Here is a 17,234-nt window from a genome sequence, read left to right on the forward strand (position 1 = left end):
CATATGAGACTCTGTATAAGGCTTCTCAGAGATGCCAGGTTTTGCTACAATGTGATTATTTGTGTACCTGATGCGCCTGTTGCATTCACTTCTGCAGTGCCTTTACCTGTGCTTCCTGCTGCCTGCTCCTGGCTCTGCCTTTGTCTCTGGTCCTGCAATGCCAGTTGCCATTGTCAGAACCTCACTTGCTCCTGCCTCTACTTTCACATCAGACCCTCCTGCATCTTACCAGGTTCCTTATCTCTCTCCACGGCCTCTGATTCTAGTATTCTAGTGGAGGATGCCTGTTGCTTGGGCGGTAGAGAGGCTACAGTTGCAGCCAACAGGAATAAGATACACTGTTTGGTTTCAGAAGTGCCTGATTGTTGTTACAGAAAGTAGAAGATTGCCTTTAAGAATCAAACCTATGCTTTAAACAATTTAAACAAAAAATTCTGTTCTATTTGCAAACATAGTTATAAGAGTACTTGATGTCACTAATAAAAATGGAACTGAAGTGGAGAGCATGATGCTAAAGGGCGGCCTTTAAACAAATTTAATAAATAAATACATAAGTAGAGAAGTTGTACAAAGATGCAACATCTACGTTTTAGTATGATTTGCATGTGTTAGAAAACTTTGAATACTGATAAAATAATAAACAAGTCTTAAAACAACCCTCCCATCACAGTTGTCCCTACTGTGGACATGATCAAGCTAAAATTCAGCATATTTGAACTCTCCTGGGTTCCTCCTAAAATCAGGGAGATACAGAAGCACATGCTTTCCTTTGGCTTGATCACTCCCTTTGTATTCCCTCTGAATCATCAGTGGCATATCAACCCCACAGGATGATGGGAGGTCATTTGCTTGAATTCTGGAAAGATAAAATAATATCTTACAATATTTTGCTATGCTATATATAAAAATATAATTGAGAGTGCAAATCTTTAAGTGAGAATATAAATTATGCAGACCTGAATAGTTTAGATACAGCTATAGTAGTATGAATATGAGTGCCAAATCTGTAGAATATTAAAAGATATGGAGAGAAAAAAGATAAATGGAACTAATTTATTTTAAATTTACACTTATGCCTCTGCTTGCATTAATAAAGTTGTATCCAAAATCTAAAGGAAAGTCTGAAATCTTAGAAGTTCTCTCAACAGCATCAGCAAATCATTCTTGTTTACCCTACATGCTAATAAAACAGGAGGCATGACACTCCTGAAAACAAGATTGCAAAATACAGAAAATGTGGTCTGACATTTTTTTCTCCCCAAAGGAGGGACTGCCGCTAACGAAAGTATTTCTTGTGAAGGCTCGATTGCTTAAGATGCAGAATATTAAGAGAGAAAAACACTTTAGGACACAGCCATGTCACCAGCTGTTACTCATTCCTAATGAAATTGTTAAGTGATATTCCTCATAAATAGGTCAGCAAAACTTTTGAATCACAGAGACTGTTTTATCTGCTTTCTCTGTGAAACGGTATTAAATTTAGAATGGGTAATTCATTAAGCTCATTAGCTATCACAGGGAGAGAAGAGCACTTTCTAAGATGTAGGTTTCAGGGCTCAAATGTTAGTGGTTCCAAATAAACATGAAAGCAGCATGCGCCATAAAATATGGGATCATAATATTTTAAAGTATATTTTGAGGGGGGCCCTCTGGATTAATTAGAAACATTTTGTAGAGTCCGACATTTACATATAAACAGCATATATTATGGCTTCTTTTTAACAGTACTTTACTAGGGAAGAAGACAGGAAGTCTAGTTAACGATCAGTCAAAATTTACTGATTATTTCTGTTTGGGATTAGGATAAGAAATTTTTCAGTCTCATGTTTCAGTCTCAGGTAGGAAATTACATCCTCCTATAAACAATGAAGCATGATTAAAATCTATCAAGAACATGCAGTTTATTTTTGTTGCCTAAGTAAAATGTTAAGTGTGTTGCAGCACCCACCCACCAAGCAAGTCACTGCCTAGATAGGAGCCTGGAAAGGGCTGACCTAGTCCACCACAACCTGTCCTTGGAACCCATGCCTTCTTTCTGGGGTGCCAGGGTGGATTGTTTTCAACATGGCTTGTTGCAGTGTCTGGACCTGGCAGGCCCATTTGATTGTGGGTTGTCAGGGATGGCCAAGGAGCCACCTGACAATCTGTGCTGCTCCTGGTGGTCTTTCCCATGCTGGCACCATCCCCCCTCAGGACCTGTACCCAGTACTCATAAACTCAAGAGGGACAGACACCGGAAAGTGTTATGAATGCATCTGCACACTTTTCACATAGGGAGGGGTTGTGGCGTTGTGCAAGCGCGCAGATGCAAACCCCCTGTGATTTCCTTCAGCTTTACTAATCCACCATGAAATGTGCTAGTTTTAGCAATATGCCTGACTGATCTGCCATGCAATTGGTGTAACTTCCCCCTCAGCTTTACTACTGTGCCTTGAGATTTGCCTATGTTTACCTAGAAATTTGTGTATCTTTATCATCCACTTCACTGCTCTGCTCTACCTTGAAATTTGCATATGTTGAGCGATCTACCTCATTGGTCTGTAACCCACATGCATATCCCACAGCTAACAATAGAGACTAGTGGAAGGAGGCAACAAGTGCAACACAGGGGAGGACAGGCAAAACGGTCTGGCAGCTGCAAGAGAAAGATCTTTCGGGAGGTGTATGCTGACTTCCGGAGTTGGTGAACCACCCATTTTTAAAAGCATTTTCTACAAGGGAAACACCAACAGGGAAGAGAGACTTGACAGATTATCTTGACTGAATAGCACTGTGCTCTTGCATAAGACCTGGACTTTTATGTATTTATTATTATGTGTTACTGCATCTATAAAGGCTCAGAAAATTAGTTCAACTTGGCAAACTAATGTGGTCTAGGGGCAGCAGGGTGGTGGTGGGGGCTTTCCTCATGAGCTCTGTGAACCGATTGCAGGAAAGGGTGCTGATGCAAAGACTGAAGGAATAAGTTCTTCCACAAAGGACCAAAGTTACATGACTGGGTACTAAGTGAAACTGAACAAGACACAGAATGCCCGATTCACTAACCTGAGAACCAGTGAACAAGCAAACCATGGTAGCTTATGTTCAGAGTGGCTTAGCATGACATGCAAACTTGTCTATGAACTTGAATTTTACCATAGAAGAAAAATGGGGCATATGTGCAATAAAGAAACATGCACCTGATTTTCCAACAAAATATTTATAGCATTTGGAATTGGAAATACTCTTGCCAAAAACAGGCTTTGAGTTCTTTTCTTCTGCAGTCATAAAGAAAAGTGTTTATTTAATGGTTGGATCTTACTATTCATAACTTCGTTGAAAATAAGATTTGGCCCTATACTAAAGGATCTTCCAAAACCCACTAAAATACAGAGGTGTTTTCAAAGATTCAAGTGTCTTTATTTGTATCTGTTGCTGTTAGCTTAAAAAAAACCCTTAAATGTCTGGAATTTAGAGAAGAAAGGGTTTTTTTTCTTGCTTTAGAACACCAAAGCAACTGCATGAATCACTTAAAAAATACCAATATATCAAATGTACAAGTTCGTGGTATATCTCAAGCTAGCATGTCATCTTTGCTAAGCTGGAAAGGTGCAGGCCTGCTGATGGGTGGGTGACCACATGGGTAAGCAGAGCAGGGATTGGGACTCAGTGGCCTTATACAGCCCTTCTGACTCTTCCCTTCTGTTCTGTTCCCTTCCAAATATTAAACAAGTATCTAATATCTTGCCCTGATCCAATAAAGCTGGACAAATTATCCCTGCAGGTATGAAATTTTTGCAGTCTCCCCTCCAGCACCCACAAATTACATGCCATAATGTTGCCCTAGATTTGAATTATTACATGAGAAGCAGGGCCAATATGTGAAATGTTCATGGGAAAAAAACATAAACATGGCCATAAAACAGGAAAACACTAACAGTACTTGAGATGACACTCTCAGTGCTCTGGCTTGGAATACAGGCTCTGCGAGCTTAAAATCCTCTGATTGTTTACTGCTATTTCTTTTTGCTTATTGAATTTATACCCTGTCCTCCTTCCTTTTGCAAGGAAGTCAAGCTGGCTTACAAGGTTTTCCTCCTCTCCATTTTATCCTCACAACAACAACCCTGTGAGATAGGTTAAGCTGAGAGGCTGTGATTGGCCCAGTGTCACCCAGTGAGCATGACGGCTGAGTGGAAACTGGTCCAGCATACTAGTTGCTGTGCTATGCTGGCTCTCAGTTCTACACTTTGGGAAGGTAATATGAGCCAGAATACAACAGCCCCACTCCTCTCCCCCAGGCTCGCTTCCCCACTCACAGCACCCCCCCTTCCCTTTTTGCTCCACTAGCTTGGCTGATGCAACTGCTGAACTGGTTGTGGCAAAAACAGAGGAGCCCCTTCTCTCCCCTGTGTCCTTTGGCTTCCTACTAAGATGGAGGCATCTTTCAGTTTTCCAGGTTAGTTGCTTGGTGCGAGTATGTAAGCCTCACCTCACAATAATCTATATGAAAAGAAGGGAGGAAGGAGAGGAGCATCTATTGTTCCACAGCTGTGGCCGCTACGGCCAGGCACCTGAACAGTGAGAAACCTGCTGCAATAGTCAGGTGCCATGGTGGAGGGGGATTGGGAAACTATGGAGTATCACTGGGTTGGAAGGGAGACTCAGGCCTTGCCATCCAAAGAAGCATATAGTTGGGCTTGTAAACAACCAAGCCTTTTCCAGCCTTTTTTTGCGCTTGCCAAGCCTAATGATGAATTAAGCCCAGAAGGACGTTCCTTTCTCAAAACAGCACCAAGCAGCCTTACAAAAGGGTCATATAGCTTTCCGTGTGAGAAGCATTTTCAATACTCTAAAGCTCTCTATAAGTGTTCAATATGAAGTATCACATACCAATTTGATTAGCATACTGATTTAGAGTACTTAGTGGAGTGCAAACTGTCTATGTTCTGTCAAGTTAGTTTCCATCTCTGCTTCCACATGAAGCATTGTTTGATTTGATGTGAGCAGCTTCTGACTTGTAAATTGTTGTCTTTTCAGATATCCCGTCATAGAAGAAACCATTCCCAACATAATTTAACACTTCCTGAATATATTAGTCCACTGGAGCAAACAGTAAGCAATTGTATTACAGAATTTTTGTTTTACTAATGTCGCTCTTTACTTGAAATTTCATTAATCAAAATGTAATGCATGTTTTTTGAAGGATAAGGACTTACTGCTGCAGATGCCTCAATATATTAATAAGGTAGAAAGAACTAAAGATTTGGGGGAAGGTTGGTTAAACAGTGAAAATAATAATTTTGAAAGCTACAAGCCATTGTAGCGGATGATATACAATTTCAATTACCCATAAAGCAAAGAGAATTAAAGCTGACATTTCAGCAATACTAGTAGATATTTATTACAGGATAACATTGCTTTTCCAAAAGTGTGTAGCTGTGTTTAGCAAATTAATTACAATTAGGTAAAATGCTAGGTATGAGCTTGCTTTTTAAAAAAGAGTTTGCTACTCAATGGGGAGGAAAATATTTGTAGAATAAAGAAATAAATTGGCCCATGTGTTCCATTTGTAAATTGAGTTAAGTTTATAGGGAACTCTTAAACAGAGATGTAAGTTAGTGAAAATGTGAAAGTTGAATGTTAACAGGGATACCACAACTTTTCAATAATGAAAAAGACTTTTAGAAGAAGTAGGCTAGGAAAGGGGCAAAATGATCTATTAATTTGCTTTAATGGCATTGTACCCACCATATTGTTGAATGCATGATGCTTTCTGTGACTTTTGTCATCTTGAGTCCAAAAGACAGAATAGTTGTTTAGCTAAATAAGAGTCAGCCTACTTCTGGAGTCCTTTTCCAAGATGGGCTCTTGGATGTGTTTCTGGAGTGGGCTTTGTTGTTTACACTGAGCACAAGGATGAACCAGAAGTCACTAAGTTCTTTACACTGTGTAAGCTGAAGTAAAATAGCTCACTGAAGAATGATTCCCTGTGGCATAAGGGCAGGAATATGAAGTATATCTGGCAAACTGAGTCACTGCAGACAAATCATCTCAGTTGTTCTTTATGAACAATATTAAGGACAATCACAAGGTGTGGGTTATTTTATGATATGGGTCCTTCCAGTGTGTTAGTTAGAGTAGACAGATTTTTCTTCTAAAATATGAGGCAAAAGACTTCAGTAGCACTACCTGCTTCCAATCTGGTACAGTGCTGCAACAGAATTTCATCTTGCAAATGGTACTTAACAATTATATCACACTGAGACCTTATGCATGCCGTTTTTGCCATTCACTTAAAGAGGAGACAGCTCTACATGTGCCCCTCAAGTCCTTGCCCTTCCTGCATACGTTCAGGTAAAGCACAATCGGGCTTTACCACAGTGGTGTGAAAGTATTTCCACAATCAATTTCCATGATGCTCTGGGAATGTTTGCACTGGAGAATCATGTATTGGGAACAAGTCCTTTCCATGTAAATGTTGCTGGTTCACAGGGAGGGAAATGTTGGTCTTACTAGGTCTGGGAACTTCAATTTGCAAGGCTCTGACACTACCGGTTAGAATGTATTCTGCAGTTATTATGTCTTTTTAGCCTTGATGGATTATTTGCAGTAAGAAAAAATGCAAAAACTGGTGGGGCATGAGTGTTATAAGTGCAAGTCAATGGCATTTGGGCACCTGTAAAATTCACTGCATGAGGTGGGACGATGGTGAGATAAAAGCCTCATCCGAAAATGCCCCTGGTCATGTACACACCAATGTAGTTCCTCCATAAATAGCGAATATCATCTCTACCGTAGCACCGCAGTAGCATATGCATTGGGCCAAGAAAGCCTTTTCAAACAAGCGTGTCCCATATTCACACAGCACCTTCACTCCTGCAAGATTTTTTTTTTTTTTTTGCAATGGTTCTAATTGCCTAATCCAGGTTCTAAAGTTCTTCAGTAAAACAATCCTTCCTGTGCTAGTTTATCATGCCCACTTCATAATATTTATTGCCTTTATCTAAAATATACAATCACACATAGAAACATCACACTGCAGAATCATAGTTAGGCGTGAAATTTATGAAATATGAACAAGTATAAAATAAAGAAAATAGGCTAGTTCATCGTTCTTTCAAAAGAAGTAGCTTCTGAACAGAGTCCTTAAATCTCCTGCCTTATTTCTGCACTCATTTGGTTCAGCACTACTTCTCCCTCAACCTTTCCTCAGCTGGGAAGGTACAGGAAGGACAGCAGTAAAAACAGACAAATGATGGATATTCATTGAGGCAGAAAAGATAGCAAGTGCTGTAAGGACTTTTCATGTTCACTAACCTCATGTCATCCATCTGTGGAAGGACTGCAAGGATAACCTGAATACTCTTGGAAAGGCTTTGATGAAAATGTCTTAACAGATGAACACAAACACAGCATACACACATCTGTCTGCAGCCAGGTTTGGACCCAGTGTTCCTGATCCTTGAACCCTGTCTTGTGCCGTGGGTCCAAGGGGAAGGATTGGAAGAAGAGAGGTTGTGCTCCTAAAGTCTGCTTCCTCTCCACTCTTACATCTCTGCCAGCCTGATGTTGCAATTTCTGCTTGTTGCCTGTTTCTGTTGGAATAAACTGTTTAGGCTGGGGGGGGGGAGTCCAAAAAGTGGGATCTGTTTCAGAGAAACTAATCAGAAACTTGGATGGTAAACCAAAGCTTCCTCCAACTGAGATGTGAGCCAGGAGAAAATAACTTCCTTGTACATATTCTGGCAAGAACCATGTGCATGTGTAAGGTACAGAATGAAAAGAAGGAAGAAATGGGTGAAAAGAGAATGGGCGAGAGAGAGAGAAAGGTGATTCCTAAGCAGTAATAAGCCGGGAATGTACATACGGCTGGCTATAGTGGTGAGATGGCAAACCCCAATGAAAAGAGGAAAAAGCCAGATGTTCGCTATAACTTTGCTGACATTGGTGGGCAAAGGATGAATGATTGATGTGATTGTAATCAAAACATCCTTGCAGTTCCTATATGGTGCAAGACTAAGATTACGAGAAAGAGATATTTTGTTCGTGATTATACATGTTTTCCCTTCCATTCTTGGTATGGAATGTATGGCCCCAGGGGTTTGAACGGTACCTGTGAGCTGATGCATCAGTGCCTATGCCATATAACAAAGGCTTCAAAATTCTCCAGGGCTCCTGAAGATGGTGCATTATGTAGCATATATGTAGCCCAACGTGCTCCAAAAATTCAGCTGTTCATGCTTCTGATTCTATTGTATGCATTCTTCTGTTTATATTTTAAAATTTGTCTCACATACTAACAAAAATAAATAATATTATATGTGGATTTTTTAATAGACTGCTGCTTACATGTTTTAATTTAAATGTGTCTTTTCAAGCTTAATAAAATACATTATTGCTACAGACAGCTTTTTATGAATTGGTACAATAATGCGGTTAAAGCCAGTTTTTCTAAGCCAGTTCCTCATGACTTGTAACCTGCAAGCCAAATAGCCTACTTCTGGGCTCCTTTGTCCTGGCAATCCTATGAAGCAGCAAAAAATAGGTTACTATATTCTGATGAACCACCATACATATCTAGAGGCTGCATGATTACATAGCTGATAGCTGCATTAATCTCAAGATAATAAACGGTGCATGCTTAAATTCAGACCTGTGCTGAAATGAGCTAGTAGTCTGACCAATGAGGTATCAGTTGGAGTATATTGTCTCAGACATGTTTTTCCTCATGGCCTCTGTACAGTCCCACGCATGGGTTCTGCTAGACACTTGTCAGGGGAACAGCCTCCCATGTTCACCCTCAGTTCCATCTCGTCTGCCATGTTGGTTTCACTGGACAGAAGTTCCTCTTTTGTTATTCCCTCACAGGAAAGTGAAAAATTACAGCCTATATTCCTTTTCTCTTCTCCCATTCTTAGTTTTGTTGCTGTCATTTCCCCGCTGTAATTCTGTGGCAGAGCAGCTCAGTCAGATGGGCTGATGCACCCACAAACAGAACCTGGCCAATCCCTGGTGGGTGATGGTTTGCTTCTGGGAGTCACCAGGAATAAATACCTTTGCCATGGCTGATAATACCCAGTGCCACTGGTTCTGCAACCAAGCTCTCGCCCTGATAACAAGAATTAGAAACAGAATTGTCTGGTCAAGGCACTTTGGTTCACAGCTCTGCTCCTCATCTCCTGTTAGGAGGTCGTCAGATGGGATGCCCTGGTGCTTCCTCACAGGCCTACCATCCAGTTGGATACCATTTAAAGGAGAGCCTTAAAGTGGTGGCTTTTCTGTGGTGGCCAGGCAGGATCATATTGCTATTCTCTTTTTTAAAAGTTTTTAATAAAATGCTCTGTTATTTTTATTTTTTTATTGTTCATGACTTCAAAATCTGTGTAGAGTTGAAGCAGTTTGTAAATGCAGTAAATGTGTAAAAGCAATAATTTGGCAGTTTAGCACTTTGGGAAAAATGTAGAAGTACAATGAATGTTGCATATTCTTGCTTTCTCTTTCAGGTAATCAAAGAAGGATATCTTCTAAAAGCTAGAATTGCAGATGGAGGTAAAAAGCTAAGGTATGCAAGCAATAAGCCTTTTAGTGTAAGAAGTGCTAAACCATTCATTATCTATTGATGGAACAGACATAGAGCTTGGCTTGTGAACCAAGCTCAATGAATCATAGTAATTTTATCAAGTGTTTTCATATGGCACAAAGAATCGATGGTTCCTTCCTCTGTATTAAACCTTAGGGAAGGTGTAATATTTCTGTCTTATTGAGCTGCAGCCAAATTCAGTGCGCAAGGCATAGCTTAAGAAAGCCAGAATTTTAGTATGATAAAAAAAGTTTCACAAAAGGACATTTTTAATTCACAGGGAGTTGTTTTTTATGTTTAAGTGCCCTTGGTTGGACTAGAAGCAAGACCCTTTCCTGATCTTACAGAAAACACAATTTATTCCTTTATCTAATAATCCGAGGTATTCTTTTCAAACTGGGAAGCTGCTGGCTTTAAATTTGCTTAAGCCTGAGTCCACAGATAGGTTTACTGTTTAGGCCAAAAAGAAAATGTATTTTTTAAGGGTGCTGGGAAACAGTTCTGAGATGTATGCCTCATGCTGCGTTTTCATAAGTTGGATAATAGGTGCTGCATTAGCAGGCTGTAGATCGTGTGCTACTTCGACTCTCAGCCTCAGGCAGAGGACTTGAAACTGGCAGTGGCAAACACATGTATCATTCTGCCCAGATCCTAATTTGAGGGGAAGGGAAATCATTGCTTTTCAAACCGGAGCTGGAAATGTCATTTGTAATTAGTGATTTTTGAGAGTGGAAAATACATCAGGGGATTTGGGGGCTGCATTTGCAGATTTTTGAGGTGAGTCAAGCACTACAATTCTATGCATGGATTATACCTGTATTTCCTTATATCATTTGCATCTGATTCTACTGTTCATTTTCTGAAGTGGTATGGTCTCATCAGAATGTACCACCTTAGTGTTTAGAGTGTAAGACTGCTACCTCTACAAAGCATTACATTTTGATGTAAAGAATGCTTTTTTTAATGCCAGGTGACTCTTGCTCTGTAGGAGAAACTGAAGAAGTGTGGTCCTATCAGAATGTTGTAGCACCACAAAATATGAGCATTTTAACTGTTATAGTCACCAAAGTGATGAGCCCTCTCAAGGGTCCGGAAAGTTTTTCTATTGGCCTGTTAAAGGAATAGCCCTACTATGAATTTTCTGATTTGGAAGAGATTCCAAACATTTGCTACTAGCTCAAATGCTTGCTGGAGCCAAGGTTCATTACCTTAAATATCTTGTTAACTTACTCATTTTTACGACATCAATTATGGTGGTCGAAGTTTAGGGTGGGAGGCCTGCAGTTCTCTTCCCTCTTTTCCATACAACTCTGTGAGCCAGGTTAGGCAGAGAAAAAGAGACTAGCCCAAAGTCTTGCTAAGTTGCATGGTAGAGCTGAAAGTTAAACTCAGTTGGACCACTTAGTTTCACACGGATCTTTGCTCAAGACTATATGTGAAAAGGGGTACAGAAATCTTCTTTTTTAGTTTTGCCATGTGTTACACTTGTACACCCACAGTGAGTTTCTTGAAATAAGAGATCTGGAATCTCTTCTCAGGTGTTCATGCCCGTACTGACGCTTTCTTCTCAGAAACACAAAACATTCCGAGGTGTTGATGTTCTTACACATCCTGACTCTTCTATTTCAGACTTCACATACCTGCTTCTTTAAGGACATATAGCAATGTAAACCACATTGGTCTTATGGTGTGCTGCCATCAGGTGTCCATTTGCTAGAATGCAAATATGATGGCCACACTAAGTGAGCCATAGAAGTTCGTTGCTTGCAGTTTACACAACACTCAAAAGTCAGGGTTCTATTTGATGCTGTTCTGTAGGCCCAGATTTTTCACTGCATAAAAATGGCATCGTTTACAGAGGTTTTGAATCTGATTGTTGCAGTGTTTCCTTCAGTTTTGTATCAATTCCATGTAACTTTCAGATTTTGTTTTCTTGTGTTAGATTGCTAAACTATGTCTTTTCCACCACCAAACAAACAGCAGGATTCATTAAATGGGTTTAATTAATTTAAATGGGTTTCCTTTTGTTCCTTCAGCACCACAATAGCGTTTATGGAATGATCTTTGCAAATCAATAGTTGGTCCATCTGTCTAGGGATAGAGTTACCTTTTGCTGAACTGATTTCTCCCTAAGGAACAGAACAGCACTGCTGGTATCACTTCTTTTCATGGTATTGCATGAACCTTTGCAGCACTCTAAATCTTAGTTAGTCCTTGCAGACCCAGGCCTCATTTGGTCTGCACTGGACAGGGTTGTCAGCTACAAGGGAGGGCACAGCTTCAGTAGAAGTAGCCATTCTGGAAAGGGCTAATTGTTTCATCTCCGCCTGCATGGTCATCCACACCTGCCAAAATGCTCCTTTCTAGGCAAATGGGAGAGATGCAAGAGCCCTATGGTCTTTTGTGTCTGGCAATTCAGGTTTTCTCCTTAGACTCTCTCTTTTGCTTGATCTTCCTCTGCTCCCCAGAAAAAAATTGGGCGGCAAACTTCGGCACAGCTTTTTATGGAATGATATTTTTGCTCATCACCACAGCCATGCTACCAGACGTTGGTGGCAAGTTTGGTAGTAGGAACAGTGGGGTTGTGTGTCTGGGTGTGCAATAATTGGCGAGAAGAACCATGTGTCACCCACCCCTGCTCTGCACCCTTCTGACTGAAGGCTGTTTTCCATGCTTCCTTCTAGGGAGTGAATGGCCTTCTTTTAAAAAATCTAGTTAAAAAGATGTCTGTTTGTCAGCATTTCAAAAAAAAAAAAAAAAGAGGGGAGGGGAGAATGTAGGAAGTATAATGCATACATCCTCGGTAGTTACTGAAAAATCACTGCTCTGTGCATCAAGTCCCACATATGGCAGTTCAGGTCCTTTGGGGTCATGATAGTACAGCTTCAGTGTCCAGATGATGAGCATTGTGCTGGCATGGACAGTATTGATAGGAAATGCAGCAGGAACTTCCCCTCTCCACTCCCTTCACACACAACCAAATTCAACTGCTTCAGAGGATTCTTCAACCTTCCAGAGCAGATTTTGTTGGGCAGACAGGGTGCTGCAGGATGGAAAAGAAATCACTCACCCCATGTTTTTGACAGAAACATAGAAGCAGTGAGTCAGAAGGGGCCTCCTGGGTCATCTAGTCTGACCCCCGGCTCCTGCCGGCTCCACTCATGACATGCCCACCATGTACATGTCCAGGCTATCCTTAAATGCCCTTACCGCTGGGGCTTCAGTAGAAACATAGAAACAGAGTGAGTTGTTCCTTTAGTGGGAATTATTAACTGGATAATGTCCAACATGATTAGGGTGAACACACATTGCTGAGAAGTCACATGTTACTTACTTGGACTGCAGGTGTCCACATTTTCAGAACATAACACCCCACTACAGTAAGGTATGCGGTAGATCACTGAACTAGTATCAAAATTCTGCTTCTGCTTTCCTACTTGTTCCCAGATTTTGCATGTATTATCGATCCTATTTAAATTTAATATTTAAATTATGCACAGGAAGTAAAATGACTGGATTTGTAGTACAAGTCTTGCAGAATGCCTTAACTTTCATTGACCATAGCACTAAATTTCCAATCTGCTCTTCATTCAGAAAGAAAAGAAAAAAAAATCAGTTACTAACATGTAGCTGTTTACAAATAGCAACAAGATTCCAAAGGCTTTGATTCTGGAAAATAGATAACTTACATCCACAAAAAGTATTTTCTTTTGCTTTACAATTAAATGTGGCATTATTTGCTCTAAAAGCAAAACACAACACCTCACCAAAATGTCACATGGTTGTATAAAACACCTGTAAACAACTGTGACTAGGGAATAAGAGCTCATTCTAAATTCAGAAAAGTTCTGTGTTGATTTGTGGATTATCTGTGATTGTCAATGGAAAGCATAGAGCTTTGGGTTTTTGGATCTTGTTAGATTTCCTGATCTCAGTTTGGATTTCTGAATCATGTTTTGCACTTGGCCCTTAGGTTGATTTGGGGTGGCGTGGGGGGGGGGAGGGGCTATGAACCATTCAGAGAGCTTTCTGAATAGCTGAACTGGAGCCAAATAAATCTTCTGCTTGATATCACCAAGCATCAGCTAAAGCATCTGGACTGAACATCAAACCCAGGCATTCATTTTGCTCTATTACGGCTGAAACAAGTTTGTGGATTGATTTGCAAGTTTAATTCGTGCCAATTTCAAACAAACAATACTCTTCCATGTTGCATGAGAATGCTGCCCCATGTTGGTTATTGAAAATAGATTTAAGAACTTGAATATAGGTTTAGATATTACTTTATGGAATTGCAAAATTATTTGGGATTCAATTGAAATGCAGAGAAATTTCATTCATTATGCAGAGGGGTTACTACATCAGGGAACTACAGCCAATCGGAGCTTCCTGACAGTTTACTGCTATAATGCACATTTGGTACACACATTTCAGACATTTAGGTCAACATGCCAACATTAGAACAATTGAAAAAAAATGGTAATGTGCAAAATAGTTTTATAGAAATAGTTTCTATGGCTCTTCTGATAGCTCACTTCCTCTCCCTTCTCTTTTTTCCTAAGTTTCTACCACACATTTTACTATGTGATTTTAAAAGAATTATCATCAGACCTGAAAACAATTTGTGGGCTACCAAACTGATAATTAAATTCATGAAGTTGAAGTTATTGAAACTATTTTAAATTCTGATAACATTCTTTCCGGCATTTTCTGACTGTGTTCCATTTTGAAAATCAGCTGTGTGTTGGGGTTGAAGAAGACTGCAGACATCTTCCTGCCTAACTTCTTTTCACATGTATCTCTGCTGCCCACTCTCTGACCTCCAGACTGTTTGATAAAAATGTATCTTCTTTTCCACAATCCATAGCTAGGTTGGAATCCTGGTCTATAAAAGTGAATCTCTCTTTCACAACAAATTTGTTTAATTGATCCATTCATTTTTATGTTGCTATTTCTTGAAAGGAAAAACTGGACTTCTTCTTGGCTTGTTCTCACTGGTCGGAAAATAGAATTTTACAAAGAATCCAAGCAGCCAGCTGTGGCCAATCTGGTAAGCAGTTATCTTTCTCATGTCTCATCTTTTCAGAAGTGTTATTGAATAAAAAGTTTGGCATCATCAAAAAAGAAAAAAAAATCACAGAGCTGCTAAGCCTTAGACTTCTGAGAGCAGATGTAAGAAAATGACTCAATAAACTTTTAATCAGATGCGAGAGGAGGGGAAATAGAATTCAGCGTATCTTTTATTAAGAGGTGCTTTTTAAGAATAATTGCAAAGTGAGACGGATGGTGAGTGGCTCTCCAGTAATGTGGAGGTAACGCTTTAAATTAAGGTGCTGGTTATAAATGCTTTATTCTTATTTATGAAATGATCTCTAAATGCAACTACTTCCTCAAATAATGTATTATAAAGTATGTTATAAAATGCATTAGTAATAAATGCTTAACAGATGATGCGATGAGAATCTGTTACAAAGGATATTATAAGATGTAAATTGTATTAAACCCTGTGTTGCATCTTTAATACATGAATTTAAGTTGCTATTGAGCTTGCTATAAAGTGGCTTGCATATCATAAATAATAATAAAGTAGTTATAAGTGGCACCTTAATATAGGGTGTTACCAAAGAGCAAAACACTGTAAGTTAGCAAAGTGAGTTTTATCTTCATATAAATGTGACATCTATGTCTGCCTAGCATTTCCTGAATATTTCTTATGACTCTATCTAATAGAGCTAATGCACCTCAAAGCAGAATTCACCACTCTTAAAAAAAACAAAAAAAACCAAGAACAAGAAGGAAAAGTGCCTCAAGGAGAGGCCACCGTTTGTAGCCTTCACCGATGTGACAGTTACGTTGTACAAATAATCAAGGCATGTTTCCCTTCAGTGCTAGTTACTGCAGAGATAGAGGATCCTCTTCTCTGGATTCTGAAAAGCAGAGAATTCCATAAATGTGTGACACTATGGACTGAACAGGGACAGGTTTGACAGTCCCCTATAGTGATGGCTTCTCAAGGCTTGATCAAACCTGCCAAACTCCATTGGTTTGATGGGTGGCCAAAAAGGTGCGCTACATGACAGGAGTCAGAAACAATACGTGAATTGAGATATGTTAGGTGATACGGAGTCTTCCTTTTGTTTCTATTTGTTATTAGTTTGTGTCATGAATATTGCTAGCCATGGGGCACCTTGTCCTTTTCCTTTAATGTGGGGTGGGGGGAGTGAAGAGGAGCGTATCTCCCTTAATCTCCTGTGCTGCAGTGATGAGACAGCATGCTGCTGTACTTTCATCTTGGCCAGGTGAGGCAGTGAATGTGGCCAGCTGAGAGCCAGTGAATGGAGGCTCAGCCCAGGTGGTTTTTCTGTTCAGGTGGCAACCCAATTTGAATGGGGGTCACCCTCTCCCAGGTGTACACAATTTTAAGTGGAGCTGCCACCTCTCCCTCATTACAGTCTGTTCAGATAGATTGGTCCAATTCTGAGGAAGAGGCAGAGCTGAAAACTGGGAACTTCACTAGCAAAACCTAATGAAGTTTCTCAGCAGAGCATGAGAATCTGCCAACCTTGGAAAGCATGGAAGGTGCAGGAAAAGCACCTGGAACTGGTCAGGTGGCAACAGATGAAGCAAGCAAATGAGTGATGAAGTCTCCAGCACTCCTGCCATCTAACACTGAAGCAGCAAGAGCCACCCTGAGACTGAAGCCAGACGCTCTCCTGAAAGGGAGGCTAGGCAAGGATTCACTCTAGTAGACCACTCTAGTAGAAGATTTTTCTGATTTACACTGTTCAGTAACCAGCTAAGTTTCAGTAAAAGAACTATGCTTCTAAGGTCTCATTTTGAGTTCAATAAGGAAATGGAGAAAGGTGACCAGCTCACAACAAATGTGAGTCTCAGTGGTGCAGACTGCCTTGTACCAGCTTCACCTGATAGCCCAGCCAAGGCCACCTGTGTTTGCATGGGGATAATTTGGCATCACTTCTATATCCTATGGTAACCTCTAGGTTAGATTGCGGCAGTGCAGATGGTTCTCAAGTTGTAGCAAGCACAAAATTCAGTGGCCAAGGTTTTGTCTAGGACTCAGTGATGTGAACATATAAATAAATCTATTTCTGTTTCACTTGTGCTGGTAGCCTAGTTTACATCTGAGCCAAATTCAAAGTGCTGATTTTAAGCCATCAAGGCCTACAGGGCTTGGGATCCAAATGTATTAAGTACCACCTTTTCCCATATGGATATACCTGATTCTCGAGGTCAGCATCCAAAGTTCTTCTTTGTGTGTCCCTTCTGAGAGAAATTTGGGGGTGGCAGTTTTGTAATGGACCCATTCTATGATAGCCCCATGTTATGAAGGACTTTCCCCAAGGAAAACCAACAGAATTTGGAATGCTCTGGGGGATGTTCCTGTGGAGAGAATTAATGATCCATCCGGCTGAGGTCCTAGCAAATCCTAGTGAAATGGTATGTTGAGAATGGAACGGTGACCCAATTGCACTTGTACCCCCTCCAAAGCTGGTCCTTGGCAAACTGGGCAGCTGCAGTCAATGAAATAGGCTGCATGTCAGTTAGCGCTCAAATGGCATAAGAGAAGTGAGCTACTCTAAGGTGCACAATCATTCCAACTGTGGCCATGCATGCAGCAAAAGAGATTTACTCTTCCGCCTTCCTTGTGTCC

At 40.4% G+C, this 17,234-nt stretch overlaps 1 protein-coding gene across 2 annotated transcripts in view; it reads left to right on the forward strand.

Moving 5' to 3' along the window:
• The window catches only part of ARHGAP15 (Rho GTPase activating protein 15), a 438,685-nt gene that overhangs the window by 44,138 nt on the left and 377,313 nt on the right, over positions 1 to 17,234 (forward strand). For both annotated transcript variants that reach the window (XM_044438196.1, XM_044438195.1), the window contains exons 3-5: positions 5,020 to 5,094; positions 9,486 to 9,544; positions 14,525 to 14,612. In XM_044438196.1, the coding sequence (XP_044294131.1) occupies positions 5,020 to 5,094; positions 9,486 to 9,544; positions 14,525 to 14,612 (222 nt within the window). The remainder of the gene's footprint in view (positions 1 to 5,019; positions 5,095 to 9,485; positions 9,545 to 14,524; positions 14,613 to 17,234) is intronic.

The sequence above is a fragment of the Varanus komodoensis genome, unplaced genomic scaffold (genome assembly GCF_004798865.1).
Source record: "Varanus komodoensis strain SLA01 unplaced genomic scaffold, ASM479886v1 scaffold32, whole genome shotgun sequence".
NCBI classification, from domain to species: domain Eukaryota; kingdom Metazoa; phylum Chordata; class Lepidosauria; order Squamata; family Varanidae; genus Varanus; species Varanus komodoensis.